This window comes from Narcine bancroftii, chromosome 10 (assembly GCF_036971445.1).
Source record: "Narcine bancroftii isolate sNarBan1 chromosome 10, sNarBan1.hap1, whole genome shotgun sequence".
NCBI classification, from domain to species: domain Eukaryota; kingdom Metazoa; phylum Chordata; class Chondrichthyes; order Torpediniformes; family Narcinidae; genus Narcine; species Narcine bancroftii.
The window spans coordinates 49,822,236-49,840,778 of record NC_091478.1 but is presented as its reverse complement, the minus strand read 5'-3'; the positions used below and the strand labels follow the sequence as shown (position 1 = coordinate 49,840,778).

Sequence of the window (18,543 nt, the reverse complement as noted above, 5' to 3'; positions counted from 1 at the left end):
GAAGCATCCATGGAAAAAAATGGTCAGTAACATTTTGAGTAAGAATCCTTTATTGAGTCTTGATTAAGGGCTACAGCCAAAAATACATTACAGTCTCCATAAAGGATCCTGTCTAGTTCTCTCCATAAAGGGTCCTGTCTAGTTCTCTCCATAAAAGGTCCTGTCTATTTCTCTCCATGCCTACTGCCTCACCCACCAGATTTTCGAGCTTTGCTTCATATTCCAGCAGTTCTTCTGTGTCTGCATGATTTTTTTTATTCAAGTAATTGTGACTATTGGGATTACTAGGCATCTAATTGTCTCTTTGGAGGTTATGGTGAGTACTAATAAAGGATGATATGACTTTCACAGCACAGCCTCAATGGGGCGAATGCAAAAAATTAGGCCAGCAACTCTTGCAGAGAATGTCAAACGCTGAAGCTAGTCCTTTGTACGCTATTTACTATCCAATTTTCGGGGCTGTCGGCATTCCGGGTGAGTTATTTTGACGGTTTTAATAAACTATTGCTGAGAAAATGTAAGAGATGAATGGCTGTTTGAGATTCGTGTCTTATAACAGTTTTCTTTCAGGGATGCCTATTATTCTGAGACGAGGCATGTTCATTTTGTGCGTGTGTCGCACAGTTACAGGAAGGATTTGAAGGTTTTGGAAAGGGTACATTCATCAGGATGCTCTCTGCATATAAGTACGAGCTAGAAGGAGAGGGTGATCAATCTTTGATTGTTTTCAGTGCACTGATGTGGATGTGGGGAGATGTGAGAGGTTTATAAAAATAAGAAAGATATAGATTGGGTTGATATCATTTTCCCGAACTAGGGTGCATGCATTTAAAACGACAGAATGGGATTAAAGGGGATGTGGCAGATGTTTTATTTAAATTTATAATATTAGGCGCCTGGAACGGGTTGCCAGCGGCAATGAGGGAAGCAGTCACAATAGCCGTGTTTGGAGGTTTCAAGGTCGCCACATGGATATTAAGGGAACAGTTGGATATGTATCATTTGAAAGCAGCGGGGATTTAGGAGCGAATTTTGGACCGAAATTACTGTTTCTCTTCTGGGTCCAAATATGAAAGAATACTTCAACAATCATAGGGCAAAACACATAATTGAAAACATTTCAAGTGATCACTAATCACCTGGCAGTTTTTGGTACATTTATTGTAGATCATTTGGAACATCTAATTAAACACAAGGGCCCACACTATTGCGCTAACGCCCCCTCACCCCAACATCGCCCCACTTTCCGTCAGGCAGAAAAATAGACGTGCTTGAAATCACGAACCTCTATTTTCAAGGACAGTTTCTTTCCTACTGTTACAGATTCATAAATGTATTTTTCACTGGCAGAAGATGCTGTCCCCGTCCTATTTTCATCTATACCCTCTCTTACAGCTATTTCTGATCGTGTATCTCAACCCTGCATTCTTGGCTTATTGCAGCGCTGTTTCCAACATGGTTGTCTAATTTATTTATGAATGCACTACCCGTTGTATCAATTAACTTCCTGAATAGCAAACAAAACAACGCACTTTCCCCTGTAGTTTGGTACGTAAACTATTCAATTCAATCCAAACACAATTGTGAATAGAAATCAGGGAATATTCTACTCTTGAAATTTATACGACTTTATGTAAGGAGTTATTTATTACCTGCTGTGACTATCTTTTAAGAGTTCATGTCAACTGATCCAACATCTGATCAATTTTCCTTCTTATACTTTTACACTCTCTATCAAAGCAGCAAACATATTGTCCATTGTGATCTTGCCCCAGGGAAAGTGTGGTCTCTCCAAGTGTATCACACGGTACTTGGTGTCCATGGCAGTCGCCGATCTGCTGGTTGTTGTCACCGCTCTGATACTGAATCCAATAAATGGCATTTATCTGCCGGTGAGTTTTCTGTCAACCACTCCTGTCTGCAGTCTCAGCACCGTCCTCATTTATTCGTCGAGGGACTGTTCCGTCTGGCTAACCGTTGCTTTCACCTTCGATCGGTTTGTTGCCATTTGCTGCCAGAATCTGAAAGCCAAATATTGCACCGGGAAAACGGCTCGCGTGGTCATTTGCGTGGTTTGTGCGTTGGGATGTTTAAAAAACATCCCCTGGTACTTTGTTTATGAACCTTTGTATGTGATTAACAATGTACCTTGGTTTTGCAGAATTAAGTCAGAATTTTATGCTTCATTTTCATGGACGGGTTTTGACTGGTTCGATCGTGTTTTAACTCCTTGTGTCCCGTTCTTCCTGATTGTGCTGTTCAACGCTCTGACTGTCAGGTACATCCTGGTGGCCAGCAGAGCCCGCAAGAGACTCCGAGGTAGTCAGAATGGGGAGAAACAACGCGACCCAGAGATGGAAACCCGCAGAAAGTCCATACTTGTATTGTTTATTATATCAGGAAATTTCATCATATTATGGACAACGTATGTCGTGAATGTCGTCTATGTGCGGTTTACAGACGGCTCTTACTTTACGGGTTTTGATTTCAATGATCCCAAGTTTATTCTGGAAGAAAGCGGGAATATGCTGCTCCTTTTGAGCTGCTGCATCAATACGGGCACTTACGCAATGACCCAGAGTAAGTTCAGAGACGAATTGAACATGTTAATAAAATATCCACTCTCTGTCATTATTGCATTATGTAAATAATAGACCGTCGAAATATATCCAGAATATATCAGAGTATTTGAGATACTCATCGGATAAGGAAGCACCCATGGATAGAAATGGTCAGTTAATATTTCCGGTCTGAATCCTTCATCAAAACATTGAGATTCGATTAAGTTTCCTGACCCGAAACAAAACTGACTATTTATCTCCATTAATGTCATCTTACCTGCTGAAAATCTCCAGGTTCTTTGTGACCAACCATCTGCACTTCTTGTACTTATCTAAACTACATTATATCCACTATAGCTGGTACCATCTCTCGAATTATAGATTATTCCTTTCCATTGTGCTGTCAGAACTTGCTAAAAATCCCTTCCTTGAGCACCTGAATTCAGGAATAGGTGAAAATTTAATGCTTTGAATCTCGTCTCATAATCCGAAATGTCTGTGCACAATGTGTGTCTATTTTATGAAAACTGGAGCGTTCTTACATTCCTAGTGACTTAGGGAGGCAGCCAGAATCGGGCATCCAGAACTGCTGGAAGACCATTAACTTGATGAAAGATGCACTTTCGTCTTCCCGTAACTTGTTGGTCTTTCAGCATACAAAGGTGTTGGTGCGTGAATACCCCAATGCTGTCTGGTACATTCTAGGCTGAGTCGTGGTGCAGTCAGCGCAAGGAAAATGTGGGAAAGGACCACAATCTAAAGTCCTTCCATTATCGGGCATTGAGGGGATAAGACTGAGGGGAAGTCCCTCAAACAAGAGGGGAAAGTAATAACAAGAGAAAGGTGTAAATATAAATAAATATAACCAAGTTCAGTGATTGAAATGTATGGATAGGAAACTAAGGATGGTAAGAATCTCTGAACGAATGAGCATTTGTAATTTTTTTTATGAATGAAGTCTATCTAGTTAAACAAAAACACATTGTTTCTCTGTTTACTAGGGTCATGGAAATCTTAGTGCCTAATGGTATAGGTCACCCCATCAAAATTTCATAAAGACGGGGTCCTGAATTTCTATTCTTCTCAAGTCTTAGAATGTATATTACACAGGGTAGTGCTTCCAGCCATCTGAGGCCATTTTGTCTACAAACTTTTATCAAAGTTGCTTTCATTTCTGTTCACTCTTTCTACCATCTCTGGGGACTGGGACTGCTATGGGTATGTAATTTCTACTGGAACCCAAGGCTTCCTTTTGCCCCTGTACTAATTTATTTGTAATTAAATTGGGCTGTTGTTCTTTATACTTTTGGGATATCCAACCCCATGTACAATTTCTTTCATCAATATGTTTCAGCATAGTTCTTGCATCATACCTCCAAGCTGGATATGCCTCTACCCATCTGGAAAGTATATCTACTATTATCAGTCTATGCCTTCATCCCTTTCAACAGGCATGTGGACAAAGTCAGTTTGTAGATTTTGAAAAGCCATTTCTGGTTGGGCACGTGATCAAGTTCAACGGGAGTTATTTTTTCCTGCTAAACTGGCAAACTACACACGTTCATGCCATCTTTGTGATTTACTGATTTCCGTGGAGCATGCTAGTGTTAGCGGATGGTATACCTCATCCCTGCTTTGCCCATGTAATCCTGGCCAGGTGCTAGTATCCAGTTAGTATCCAGATTGGGTCTAGGTTCCTTTTTCTTGCAGTGAGGCCAGATGTTGGCCTTCATGCAATGTCAGGACCAATGCATGCAGCAAGATCTTTCCCTCCCAATTCAACCCCAGGGGATTGTGGCACATTTTTCTGAAGAGACATCTGTTTCGCTATTATGTCTGCAACTCAATTATCATTGAGACCTCATGCTGAGTTCACAAGTTAAAGGAGCAGAAGTAGCCCATTAGGTCCATTGAGTCTGTTCTGTGACTCTACACTAAGCTGAATTTTGTGCACCCCTAGTTCCAATTTCCAGCTTTTTCCTCATATCCCTTGATAACCTTAATAATGCAATACTTATCCAATTCCTGTTTAAATACTCTGTGATCTAGCCTCCACTGCTTTGTGTGGCAATGAGTTCCACAGATCCCCGACCCTTTGACTAATGAAGTTATTCTTCTTCACTGTTCTAATTGAACAACATCTAATTTTAAGACTATGTGACCCCTTGTCCTCGATTCACCCATCAAGGGAAACATCTTATTTGCATTCACTCTATCAAAACTTTTTAATATTCAAAATGTCTCTGAGATCCCCCTTCATTCTCTGATACGCCAAAGAATACAACCCAAGAGCTGTCAAACATGCCCCATGCGCCAGCCCCTGCATTTCAGGAATCATCCTAGTAAATCTCCTCTGCATCTTCTCCAGCAACATCACATATTTTCAAAGATAAGGGGCCAAAAACTGTACACAGTACCCTAAATGGGGTCTCACTAGTGCCCCATAGAGTTTCAATAACACCTTTCTACTCTTATACACTATACCATATAACCATATAACCACGTACAGCACACAACAGGCCAGTTCGGCCCTACTAGTCCATGCCATAACAAATCCCCACCCTCCTAGTCCCACTGACCAGCACCCGGTCCATACCCCTCCAGTCCTCTCCTATCCATGTAAATATCCAGTCTTTCCTTAAATGTAACCAATGATCCCGCCTCGACCACGTCTGTCGGAAGCTCATTTCACATCCCCACCACCCTTTGCGTAAAGAAATTTCCCCTCATGTTCCCCTTATAATTTTCCCCCTTCAATCTTAAACCATGCCCTCTAGTTTGAATCTCCCCAACTCTTAATTGAAAAAGCCTATCCACATTTACTCTGTCTGTCCCTTTTAAAATCTTAAACACCTCTATCAAGTCCCCTCTCAATCTTCTACGCTCCAGAGAAAAAAGCCCCAGTCTGCACAACCTTTCCCTGTAACTCAAACCTTGAAATCCTGTCAACATTCTCGTGAACCTTCTCTGCACTCTCTCTATTTTGTTTATAACTTTCCTATAATTTGGTGACCAAAACTGTACACAGTTCTCCAAATTTGGCCTCACCAATGCCTTGTACAATTTCATCATAACCTCCCTACTCTTGAATTCAATACTCCGATTTATGAAGGCCAACATTCCAAATGCCTTGTTCACCACACCATCTACCTGAGTATCAGCCTTGAGGGTACTATTTACCATAACTCCTAAATCCCTTTGTTGCTCTGCACATCTCAATAGCCTACCATTTAATGCATATGACCTATTTAGATTTGCCTTTCCAAAATGTAACACCTCACACTTATCTGTATTAAATTCCATCAGCCATTTCTCAGCCCACACCTCCAGCCTTCCTAAATCACCTTTTAATCTATGGTAATCTACCTCACTGTCCACAACACCACCAATCTTTGTGTCATCTGCAAACTTGCTTATCCAATTTTCTACCCCTACATCCAGATCGTTAATATATATAACAAATAATAGTGGACCCAGGACCGAACCCTGAGGAACTCCACTAGTCACCGGCCTCCAATTGGACAAACAATTTTCTACCACTACTCTCTGACACCTCCCATCCAACCATTGCTGAATCCATTTCACTACCTCCTCATTTATACGTAATGCCTCCACCTTTTTTCCTAACCTCCTGTGGGGAACTTTGTCAAAAACTTTACTAAAGTCTAAATAGACAACATCCACAGCTTTCCCTTCATCAACCTTTTTTGTAACCCCCTTGAAAAACTCAATCAGGTTTGTCAAGCATGATCTACCCCTGACAAAACGATGCTGATTACTCCCTAGCAATCCCTGTACCTCCAAATAATTGTAAATACCATCCCTCAGAACACTTTCCATCAACTTGCCCACCACAGACATCAGACACGGACCTATAATTCCCAGGTTTACATTTAGACCCTTTCTTAAACAGCGGAACCACATGCGCCACCCTCCAATCCTTTGTTACTACGCCCATGGCCAGTGACATCCTAAATAAATGAATGCTAGCATAGCATTCGCCTTCTTCACCTCCAATCCCACCTGGGCATTAACTTTTAGATTACTCTGCACAAGGATGCCCAGGTCTCTTTGCACCTCCAAGGATTGAATTTTCTCCCCATTCAGATAGTATCTACCTTTTTATTTCCACTGCCAAAATGTAGAACCAAACACTTCTCAACATTATACTTTCAACTGCCATATTCTTGCCCATTCTCCCAATCTGTCTATATCCTTCTGCAATTTTACAGTTTCTTCAGCATTTCCTGCTCTGCAACCTATCTTAGTGTCAACCGCAAATTTGGCCACAAATGCAATCATTCCAGAATCCAAATCATTAATATAAATTGCAAACAACAGCGGCCCCAAATGAAACACCACTTGTTACAGGCAGCCATCCTGAACAGGATCCCTTAATTTCAACCCTTTGCTTTCTGCCTATCAGCCAATTTTCTATCCAGTCTAATAGGATTGCTGTAATTCCATGGTCCTTCATTTTATTTATCAGCCTAACATGCAGCACCTTATCGAAAGCCTTTTGAAAATCCAAATATATTACATCCACAGCCTCCCCTTTGTCTATCCAACCTGGGATTTCTTCAAGAAACTCTAGTCAGACATGATCTTCCTTTAATAAACCATGCTGACTAGGACCAATCCTGACACACATTTCCAGGTATTTCATAACTTCATCGTTGAGGATTGACTCTAATATCTTCCCCACCACCAATGAGAAGACTTCCTTTTCTCTGTTTCCCACCTTTCTTGAATAACAGAACCACACTCGCAACTTTCCAATCCCTTGGAACCACGCCAGAGACTATTGATTTCTGGAAGATTGTCAGCAATGGATCTACAATCTCCAAAGCCACCTCTTTCAAAACCTGTAGGTGTACCTCATCCAGTCCAGATTTATCAGTCTTTAATCCATTCAATTTACCTAGCGAAATTTCTCTAGTAATCTTAACTGTCTCCAACTCAAGTCCCTGAGGCCTGTGACTATCAGAGCTGTTACTAATGCCTTCCACAGTGAAGACTGATGTAAAATTTTGATTTAGTTCTTTTCCCATATCTTTATAACCCATTATAATTTCCCTAGCATTGTTTTCTCTCAGTCCTATGTCAACATGTTTCTCTTTTATTCTTTATACATTTTAAAAAACTCAGTATCTTTTTCTATTGTTTGCCAATCTCCTTTAATAACTCATCTTTTCTTTCCTTATGACTTTCTTTATTTTTTTCTATAAGTTTCTAAAGGAATCCCAGTCCTCTGATTTCTTGCTAGTTTTAGCTTCCCTCTATGCCCTCGCCTTTGCTTTTATCTTGGCTTTAGCTTCTTTGGTTAGCCACATTGGTACCATCTTTCCTTTGATTAATTTCCTTTTCCCTGGAATTTATCTATACTGCAAGCCTTTTATTATTTGCAAAAATATCTTGCAATCCTACTCTGTTCCTCCAAGTTTGCTTTTCCAGTCGACCTGAGCCAGTCCTTTCTTCATACCACCATATTTTATTCCATTAAAAAATTGATACATCTGATAACATTTTTTCCTTTCCAAATTTGAAATTGAATTCAACCATGTTATGGTCACTAAGACTTTTAACTCCCTAACTACCTCAGATTCATTGCACATGACCCAATTTAAAACTGCGGATCCCCAGGTGAACTTCTCAACAAGCTATTCAAAAAATCAATCTTGGGTTTTCTCCAAACTCACTCTCCTGCGATCCAGTAATTTCCTGTCCTTTCCAATCCCCTGCCATGTTAAAATCTCCCACAATTATTTTGATATTATCTTTGCAACATCCCCTTTGTATTTCTGCCTGCATCTCATCGTCCATTTCCTGGCTGATGTATGGGGGCCTGTATATAACTGTCAATATAATCTTTTGCCCTTGGCATTTATTAATTCAATCCATACAAATTCTACTGACCTGATGTGCCTTCTCTTTAATGATTTAATGAGTGAGGAGTGTGCCTCACACTTTAATATTGCTAAAGTCTGTGGCAACTATGTGGATTCCAAAACATTGAATGCTAGTTAAGTCAATTCAGAGTTATTGTCAGAGCACATACATGTCATCACATACTATCCTGAGATTCTCTTTCCTGTGGGCAAGACAGAAGTATCACCTCGTAGTAGTGCAAAAAATTGTACTTATGAAGATATGTATATGAAGATATGTATATATGTATATACGTAAATTTTAAAAAATCAATAAAGGGCAAATGCAAGAGTGCATAAATGAGTTTATGATTGAGTTTGTTGTTGGTGCTGGAGGGGAAGCAGCTGTTTCTGAACCTGGTGGCGCAGGTCTTGTGGCACCTATACTTCTTTCCTGAGGATGTCATGCTTAATTGTTTTTCTGGATGAGGTAATAAATCCTCTATCTTTCCATAATTGTCCAAAGTCATGTGTCATCCCAAACGTATAAAGTGAGTCAGTGTAAATATTAGCTATTTTCCATTCCACCAGAGTAACTGGCACAGGTAACTGCAGAAATCTCTGCTGCCTGCACTGATGTTCCTATTGGCAGTGTATATGCCTCGATAATTTTGTGTGGAATTACTATAATGCATCCTGCTAACAGAGCTGCTTGTAAAAAGAAGCAGGTCAAGGTAATCAATAGGTTTGCTTTTTAGATCTAGCTGGGGAGTCGTGGTGGCTGCTACCACCAGCAAAAAAAATGTAGTCACCATCATCCGGCAGTGCAAATGATAGTGGGACAAAAGTAGCTTAAAGATTAATAGCTGGAGATTTCTTGTAATTATATTTGAATTGGCAGAGGTTTTCCACTTGGCCATGGTAAAATGTTGCATAGCAGTTAAATTCAACAGTAGCAATACACATGGGTTACACAAACAGAAAATGGATGATACAATACAATAGGAATAGACTTTTCCACCATCACAGTGGTGGCAGCTATGACGCACAAACAAGTGGACATTTCCCTTAACTTCAGCTGGCAATGCCACAGATTATCATTACTGATCTCGTTCCTCCTTCGTGCATTTGGCTAGAATGTCTAGAAAACCCCTTGTTCACTTATTGAAAGGCTCAGTAACCCAAGGAGATGCGCTGTAACTAGAGTTGGTTTTAGATTATGAAAATCCTTCTCCCCTTCCAGTGACCAGGTAGCAGAACACAAAACAGCATCCTTTACCCAGTATTCAGATTTCATCGTCGACAGTATCCTACCATGCCCAGGAAAGAAAGAAAGAGCTTTTTTAAAATTATTTTGGAGACAGGGACCTGCAGTATTCCTTTTATTGGGTCCTTCCAAAACATCACGAATCTTTTGGAATCTGTTCATCTCCTGGCATCCTGTGCCTTCTTGCCAAATGTTAACGAATCCATGAGAAACACCGCTCTGTTGTGGAAGCTGTGAGGATGTCATCAGCCAAATGAATCAACATGGTACATTTGGATAATTGGCATTCGTCAAAATCATTGTTCATCCCTGTGACATAAATGTTTATTCAAACCACGCACATTCCTTACAAGGGGAGGTGACAGGCTCACGGGAGTGATATCATAATGCCTGGTAACGTGCTCCTGCAGTCTGGAACTTCTGCGCTGTGGGGGTAAAGTCCTTATGCCCTGCCGACTGGCTGCTCGCTATAGCGATTCGGCCCATCATGTGTGGGGTTTTCCCAGCCTGCTACACCATCAACCCCCCTCTCCCCCACCAAGAATTGCAGTCTCTTTGACTGTCTTTGGGTGGGCACACCTGACATCGTAGTGTTGGGGCAGGGAAAGGCTCTGAACAGTCAAAGACGGCTTTCTTGAGGTGGTCTCATGCCTGCCTCCAATGTCTAGAGTATATACAATCCCCTTCCTTCTCAGTACCTTGAAAGGCCCTTCATAAAGTCACTGCAGAGGGGTACCTGGTTTGTCCCATCTTACAAAAACAAAGTCCGCAGCTTTTGAGTTTTTGTGGGATGTGGTTGGTTGGTGTCCCATGGGTGGTGGTATGATGTGGCCGTGGGTAGGCGGTGTGGTTCCTCAGCCACTGTTGGATGTCCAAGGCATTCGGTGGTGGTTCTGTGGAGCTGAAATGGATGTCGCATGGGTTGGAAAGCAGTGTGCCATAGACCATTTCTGCTGATGAGGTGAGAAGGCCCATTTTAGGTGCTGCGCAGATGTCCATGGGAGTTCACCCATCCAGTTGGGTCCATGCAGCCATGATTTGAAGGCTGCTTTTAGATGGTGGTGAAAGCACTCTACCATCCCATTGGACTGGGGGTGGTAGACAATTAGATGGTATAGCTGGCTGCTGCAGAATTTGGCCATGGTCGCCCAGAGGGAAGAGGTAAACTGGGCTTCCTGGTCCAGACCTATATAGGAAGGGACACCAAAACAGGCAACCCACTGTGAAGTAAACTGGGCCTTTAGTGTGCCGATGGACTTTGGCTTGCTGACATTGTACACAGGTTTTTGCCCAAAGTGAAACTTTGCACCAAAGCCCGTGCCATATGAACATGTCCGAAATGAGGCAGACTGTTGACTGGCTGGAAGAATGAGCAAGTCCATGCACTTGATTGAATACCTGCCATCTCCAGCTCGCAGGCAGGATTGGCTTAGGGTGGCCAGTAGACATATCGCACAGGAGTTCCTGAGTCCGGTGCGATCTCATTAATTTGTAGGCTGCTGACGATGGTGTGGTATGCCTGTGTGTCAGCATCTTCAGCCTAGACCCCAGTGCGCTGAGCTGTGTCGATGCCACCCGTCATCTTGGAGATCGTTAACCTGGACAGTACATCAGCTACCACGTTGGATTTCCCTGCTATGTGGCGGATTTTTGTTGTATATTCAGAGATGTACGAAAGGTGCCTTGCTGACCAATGGTTTGAGACTTTGCCCAGTGCCTGCACCAGCGGCTTGTGGTCCGTGTAGGCCGTGAACACTCAGCCTTCGAGGATGTACCGGAAATGGCATATGCCACCAGTTCATGATCAAAAGCACTGTACCACAGATTGGGAGGTCGGAGGTGTTTGTGGAAGAAAGCGAGTGGCCGCCACTGGTGATCCACCCACTGTTGCAGCACTGCATCCACTGCCTGGTCTGAGCTGTCTCATTAACGGCAGGGGTAAGTCTAGATCTGGGACTGCCAGGAACGTGGCTTTGGAAAATGCTGTTTTGACCTTCTCAAATGCCTGGAGTGCCTCTGAGACCAGTTGGGCTCTTTGTTACATGTCTTTTTTTTTCCCAGTTTATACAAGTCTTTATTACTAAATCGAAAGCTGAATTCACACTACAATATGCAAGCCCTTCCCAATTATACTTATCAATGCCTGGACTGGTCCCAACTGCCGAAGTGAGGCAATGACTGCACACTTGTAGTAGGTTGTCGGGGCACCGGTAGCAGCTTCTCCACCTCCCTCAACTGGGACGTTAGCTAGTTCTTCTTGCTGAGAGATGTTGCCACCTCTTGGAAGTCTCAAACTTCAGCAGTGGGACCATGGCTTATATTACCCAAAAGTTGCTTACTTCAGATCTTATCTCTTTGAACAAATGATTTAGAAACATAGAAACATAGAAGATAGGAGCAGGAGTAGGTCATTCGACCCTTCGAGCCTGCTCCGCCATTCAACGAGATCATGGCTGATCTTAAAGTTCAGTATCCATTCCTGTCTTCTCTCCGTAACCTTTAATACTTATACTGAAGAAATATATCTAATTCCCTCTTAAATATATTTAATGAACCTGCCTCTACTGCCCTCTGTGGCAATGAATTCCACAGATTCACCACCCTCTGGGTAAAGAAATTCCTCCTCATCTCGGTCCTAAATGGTTTGCCTATTATCCTCAAACCATGGCCCCGGGTTCTGGATTTTCCCATCATTGGAAACATCCCATCTGCATCCATTCTGTCCAGTCCTGCCAGAATTTTATATGTCTCTATGAGATCCCCTTTCAATTTTCCAAACTCCAGCAAGTACAATCCTAATTTGCGCAATCTTTCCTCATAAGTCATTCCTGCCATTTAATTATCTTCAAGGTCTCCTGACAGTCTGCGACCAACAAAAGAAAACTGCATCTCTGGGCTTCATGATGGAAGTTGGATAATGTCTACTGATTCATATGCATCCCTGGGCCCATAGTGTAAATTAGATAATGTCTTCTGATACAATTGCATCCTGGGCCTCATGGTGTAAACTGGATTATGTCTGCTGATTCTAAAAAAACAAGCAGGTTCTCAGCCTTGCAGCTGCAGAAGTAAAAAACACAGTTTAAATCTTCCATTACAACCATTTACTTTAATAAAGGCTGTGCTCACATTCCACATGATGCTCACTGTAATGGAAGAGTGGCTCATAGTTTAAGCAGACACCAGGGAATATTTTGTAGCATAGAATTCCCTTTGTAAGTGAACATTCCTTTTGCTTGCTTACACAGGCTTTGTCAAAGTTAAATTACAACTGCATCAGTAAAATCTGGAAAACATTTTCTCCAACTTGTCACTGCCTGGCTTCAACTTGCTTCAGCAACTTTGTTACATGTGTAAGAGTCTATTAAAATGGCATCGTGTCACTTTAACAACTTTTATTAATGGTTATTTTTAAACCTGATACCATAATATAGAGCCCAGGATTTGTTTCACTTGCTAAAGCTTTTCAATCCTTTTAGGAAACAACAAAAAAAGAAAATAATTTAAACATACAACACAACAGTAATTCTGTGGCATGTCTCAATGTTTAAATGTCTAATCACAGTGATGGCAAACATTGTGAATGGCAGCTATCTTTATTTCTAAGTGTAAAGAATATCAAATTAACTTGGATCATGAGATTTGATTTCCTAAATCACCTTTAATGATGGAAATTTAAGATTAACAGTATAGTTACATTCCAGTTTTCATGTAAGTTAGAGGAAGAGAGAGATTAATTTGAACCTCGTTCAACTTATCTTAAAGCTGCTGGTCTGACATAAAACTGGAATTTGAGTTCACAATCCTCCTGGCTTTTACATTTTTTTTTTAATTTAATTTTTTATTTTTCACACTATAAACTATATTGACCAAGATACATACAGACATTTTTCTTCTTAAATAAATACAGTGTCGTTTTCTCACACTTTTTCCCCCCTCCCTTCCCTCCCTCCCTCACCCCTTCCCCATTTATTTGAAGTTCAATCTATAAGATACATTAAACCTGTTAAACAATGTTGTCACTTAATAAAAATAAACAAGAAATTTTACTGAGTCAGTTCTTTTTGTTATCTTCTCCTTCTGTCATTTTAGGTGGTGGAAGTCCATGGTAGGATTTCTCCATTGTGTTTCATGTATGGCTCCCATATGTGTTCAAATATTGTAATGTTATTTCTTAAATTATATGTTATTTTTTCTAATGGAATACATTTATTCATTTCTATATACCATTGTTGTATTCTCAAGTTGTCTTCTAATTTCCAGGTTGACATAATACATTTTTTTGCTACAGCTAGGGCTATCACAACAAATCTTTTTTGTGCTCCATCCAAATCGAGTCCAAATTCTTTGTTTCGTATATTACTTAGGAGGAAGATCTCTGGGTTTTTTGGTATATTGCTTTTTATGATTTTATTTAATATTTGGTTTAGATCTTCCCAAAATTTTTCCACTTTCTCACATGTCCAAATTGCATGAATTGTTGTTCCCGTTTTCTTTTTACAACGAAAACACCTGTCTGATACTGTTGGGTCCCATTTATTTAACTTTTGAGGTGTGATGTATAGCCTGTGTATCCAGTTATATTGTATCATGCGTAACCTCGTGTTTATTGTATTTCTCATAGTTCCGGAGCATAGCTTCTCCCATGTTTCATTCTTTATCTTTATGTTTAGATCTTGATCCCATTTTTGTTTAGGTTTACCGTTTGTTTCCTCATTCTCCTTTTCTTGCAGTTTGATGTACATGTTTGTTACAAAGTTTTAAATTATCATTGTGTCTGTAATCACATATTCAAAATTGCTTCCTTCTGGTAACCTCAGACTGTTTCCCAATTTGTCCTTCAAGTAGGTTTTTAGTTGATAGTATGCAAACATTGTATCGTGAGTTATATTATATTTATCCTTCATTGTTCAAAGGATAATAATTTATTTCCCGAAAAACAATTTTCTATTCTTTCAATCCCTTTTCTCTCCCATTCTCTAAAGGAAAGGTAAAAGGGATTACTTGATTTTGCATCAATATTAGTTTTGGTAGTTGGTAATTTATTTTATTCCTTTCTACATGAATCTTCTTCCAAATGTTGAGCAGATGATGCAATACCGGTGAATTCCTACGTTGCACCAATTTTTCATCCCATTTATATAGTATATGTTCAGGTATCCTCTCCCCTATTTTATCTAGTTCTAATCTGGTCCAATCTGGTTTTTCCCTTGTTTGATAAAAATCTGATAGGCATCTTAATTGTGCGGCTCTATAATAATTCTTAAAGTTTGGTAGTTGAAAGCCTCCTTGTTTGTACTATTCTGTTAATTTATCTAGTGCTATCCTCGGTTTCCCCCCTTTCCATAAGAATTTCCTTATTATTTTCTTTAACTCCTTGAAGAATTTCTCTGTTAGGTGTATTGGTAATGATTGAAATAGGTATTGTATCCTTGGGAAAATGTTCATTTTAATACAGTTTATCCTTCCTATTAGTGTTAGTGGTAAGTCTTTCCAATGCTCTAAGTCATCTTGTAATTTTTTTCATTAATGGATGGTAATTGAGTTTATATAGATAGCTGACGTTTTTATTTAGTTGTATACCTAGGTATTGCATTGCTTGTGTTTGCCATCTAAATGGCGATTCTTTCTTAAACTTTGTGAAATCCGCATTATTCATTGGCATTGCTTCACTTTTATTTGTGTTGATATTGTACCCCAATACTTCTCCATATTCCTTCAATTTCTTATGTAATTCTTTTATTGATATTTCTGGTTCTGTTAAGTATATTATAACGTCATCTGCAAATAGACTGATTTTATATTCCTTCTCTTTTATTTTTATCCCTCATTTTATTTTCTGTTCTTATCAGCTCTGCTAGTCGTTCTATAGCTAACGCGAACAGTGAGGGGGATAGTGGACATCCCTGCCTTATTGATGTGCTTAAGTTAAATTGTTTTGATATATATCCATTTACTCTCACTTTCGCCAATGGCCCCTTATATAATGCTTTAATCCAATTAATATATTTCTCTGGTAGGCTGAATTTTTGTAGTACTTTGAATAAATAATTCCATTCTACTCTGTCAAAGGCCTTCTCTGCGTCTAAATCAACCGCTACTGTTGGAGTTTTATTTCCTTCTACTGCATGAATTAAGTTAATAAATTTATAGATATTGTCTGTTGTTCATCTTTTTTTAATAAATCCAGTTTGTTCTAGATTTACTATTTTTGGTAAATAGTCAGCCAATCTGTTTGCTAATAATTTAGCTATTATCTTATAATCTGTGTTAAGTAGAGATATGATGCTGGTGCAAGTGGATCTTTCCCTGTCTTTGGTATTACTGTAATTATTGCCGTTTTGCATGAATCTGGTATGCTTTGTGTTTTATCAATCTGGTTGATTACTTCCAGGAGGGGAGGAATTAATAAGTCTTTAAATGTTTCATAGAATTCTATTGAGAATCCATCCTCTCCTGGTGTTTTATTGTTCAGTAGTTTTTTTTTTAATATCTCCTGTAATTCTTCTATTTCAAATGGTGTTATTAATTTATTTTGCTCCTCTGTTTGTAATTTTGGTAGTTCAATTTTAGTTAGAAATTCATCTATTTTGTCTTCTTTCCCTTCATTTTCAGTTTGATGTAGTTGCTTGTAGAATTCCCTGAAGTTTTCATTGATCTCCATTGGATTATATGTAATTTGTTTGTCCTTTTTCCTTAATGCCAATACCATTCTTTTAGTTTGTTCTGTCTTAAGCTGCCACGTTAGAATTTTGTGCGTTTTTTCTCCTAGCTCATAATATTTGTGTTTTGTCTTCATTATGTTCTTCTCCACCTTATATTTGTAGTGTTTCATATTTTATTTTTTATCTGCCAATTCTCTTCTTTTAGTTGTGTCTTCCTTTATTGCTAATTCTTTTTCTATATTTGTTATTTCCCTTTCCAACTGTTCTGTTTCCCGATTGTAGTCTTTCTTCATCTTAGTTACATAACTTATTATTTGCCCTCTGATGAACGCTTTCATTGCGTCCCATAGTATAAACTTATCTTTCACTGATTCCGTATTTATTTCAAAGTACATTTTAATTTGTCGTTCAATGAATTCTCTAAAATCCTGCCTTTTAAGTAGCATGGAGTTTAATCTCCATCTATACATTCTTGATGGGATGTCCTCTAGCTCTATTGCCAATAACAGGGGTGAGTGGTCCGATAATAGTCTAGCTTTATATTCCGTTTTCCTAACTCTCCCTTGAATGTGGGCTGATAACAGGAATAGGTCTATCCTTGAGTATGTTTTATGTCTACCTGAATAATATGAATATTCCTTTTCCTTTGGGTGTTGTTTCCTCCATATATCCAAAAGTTGCATTTCTTGCATCGATTTAATTATCAATTTGGTTACTTTGTTCTTTCTGTTAGCTTTTTTTCCAGTTTTATCCATGTTTGAGTCCAAATTAAGGTTAAAATCCCCTCCTATTAGTATGTTCCCTTACGTATCTGCTATCTTCAAAAATATATCTTGCATAAATTTTTGATCTTCTTCATTAGGTGACTATACATTGAGTAAATTCCAAAATTCTGAATATATCTGACATTTTATCATTACATATCTCCCTGCTGAATCTATTATTTCCTCTTCTATTTTGATTGGTACATTTTTATTGATTAATATAGCTACTCCTCTGGCTTTTGAATTATATGTTGCTGCTGTTACATGTCCTATCCAATCTCTCTTTAATTTCTTGTGTTCCACTTCAGTTAGATGTGATTCTTGTACGAATGCTATATCATTTTTTTATTTTTTCAGTAAATTTAACAGTTTTTTCCTTTTGATTTGGTTATGTATTCCATTAATATTTAAAGTCATATAGTTCAACATAGTCATTTCATACTTTGTTTATCTTTCCTTTCTGTTTCATCATCACCACCTTCCCTTCTTATCCATTTCTGCTTTCCTTTTTTGAACACACTGTAAGACAACATTTCTAAAACATAAAATATTTCCATTACTCTCCTATCTAAAAATCCTTTAACCACATTATCCCCTCCCCTTCCTGAGTTGCCCTTTGTCCCTTGTCGGGCAACCACATCTCCCCTCTCCATTTGGATTTGTGAATCCGCTCGCAAACGTCAACTGATTTCGCAGTGACTGTTATTCTTCCCCACCCAGCCCCCCCCAGAAAAGATTTTAATCTTCATATATAACAAAGGTCACTCTCTTAATTCCCTCGTTACTTCCTTTCTTCCCCTTCTTAGTTCTTACCTATACTCTATTTTTATTATATATATAGTTTGTTGTCATTTTTGTTCTTGTTACATCTCTTCATCTCTCTGTCTGTTTTGTAGTTGTTCTGCAAATTTTCGTGCTTCTTCCGGATCCGAGAAAAGTTTGATTTGCTGCCCCGGAATAACTATTTTAAGTACCGCTGGGTATTTTAACAAAAATTTATAACCACATTCGAGCCTGCAGCTGACGTGGACATTTTACCCCCTCCATAAATCTTCGTCCGCGAAGCCAAGCCAAAGAAAGAAAAATAACCTTTTTTCCATAGGGTCGTTTTTGCTGCATTGAACTCCTTCCTCTTCTTCAGGAGTTCAAAACTTATATCTGGATAGAAAAAATTTTTTTGACCCTTGTATTCCAGTGGTTTTTTGTCTTCTTTTATTTTTTTCATTGCCTTCTCCAATAGATTTTCTCCTGTTGTATATCTTAGGAATTTTACTAGAATGGATCTTGGTTTTTGTTGTGGTTGTGGTTTAGGGGCTAATGTTCTGTGTGCCCTTTCTATTTCCATTTCTTCCTGTAATTCTGGTCTTCCTAGGACCCTGGGGATCTATTCTTTTATAAATTCTTTCATATTCTTGCCTT

At 39.2% G+C, this 18,543-nt stretch overlaps 1 protein-coding gene across 1 annotated transcript; it reads left to right on the top strand.

Annotated features, from left to right (window-relative positions):
* Positions 1-338: 338 nt before the first annotated feature.
* On the top strand, positions 339-2,651 carry LOC138743815 (probable G-protein coupled receptor 139). Its single transcript, XM_069899417.1, has 2 exons — positions 339-474; positions 1,741-2,651. Exons 1-2 carry the CDS (start codon positions 339-341, stop codon positions 2,649-2,651), a joined length of 1,047 nt encoding a protein of 348 aa, XP_069755518.1.
* Positions 2,652-18,543: the final 15,892 nt, after the last annotated feature.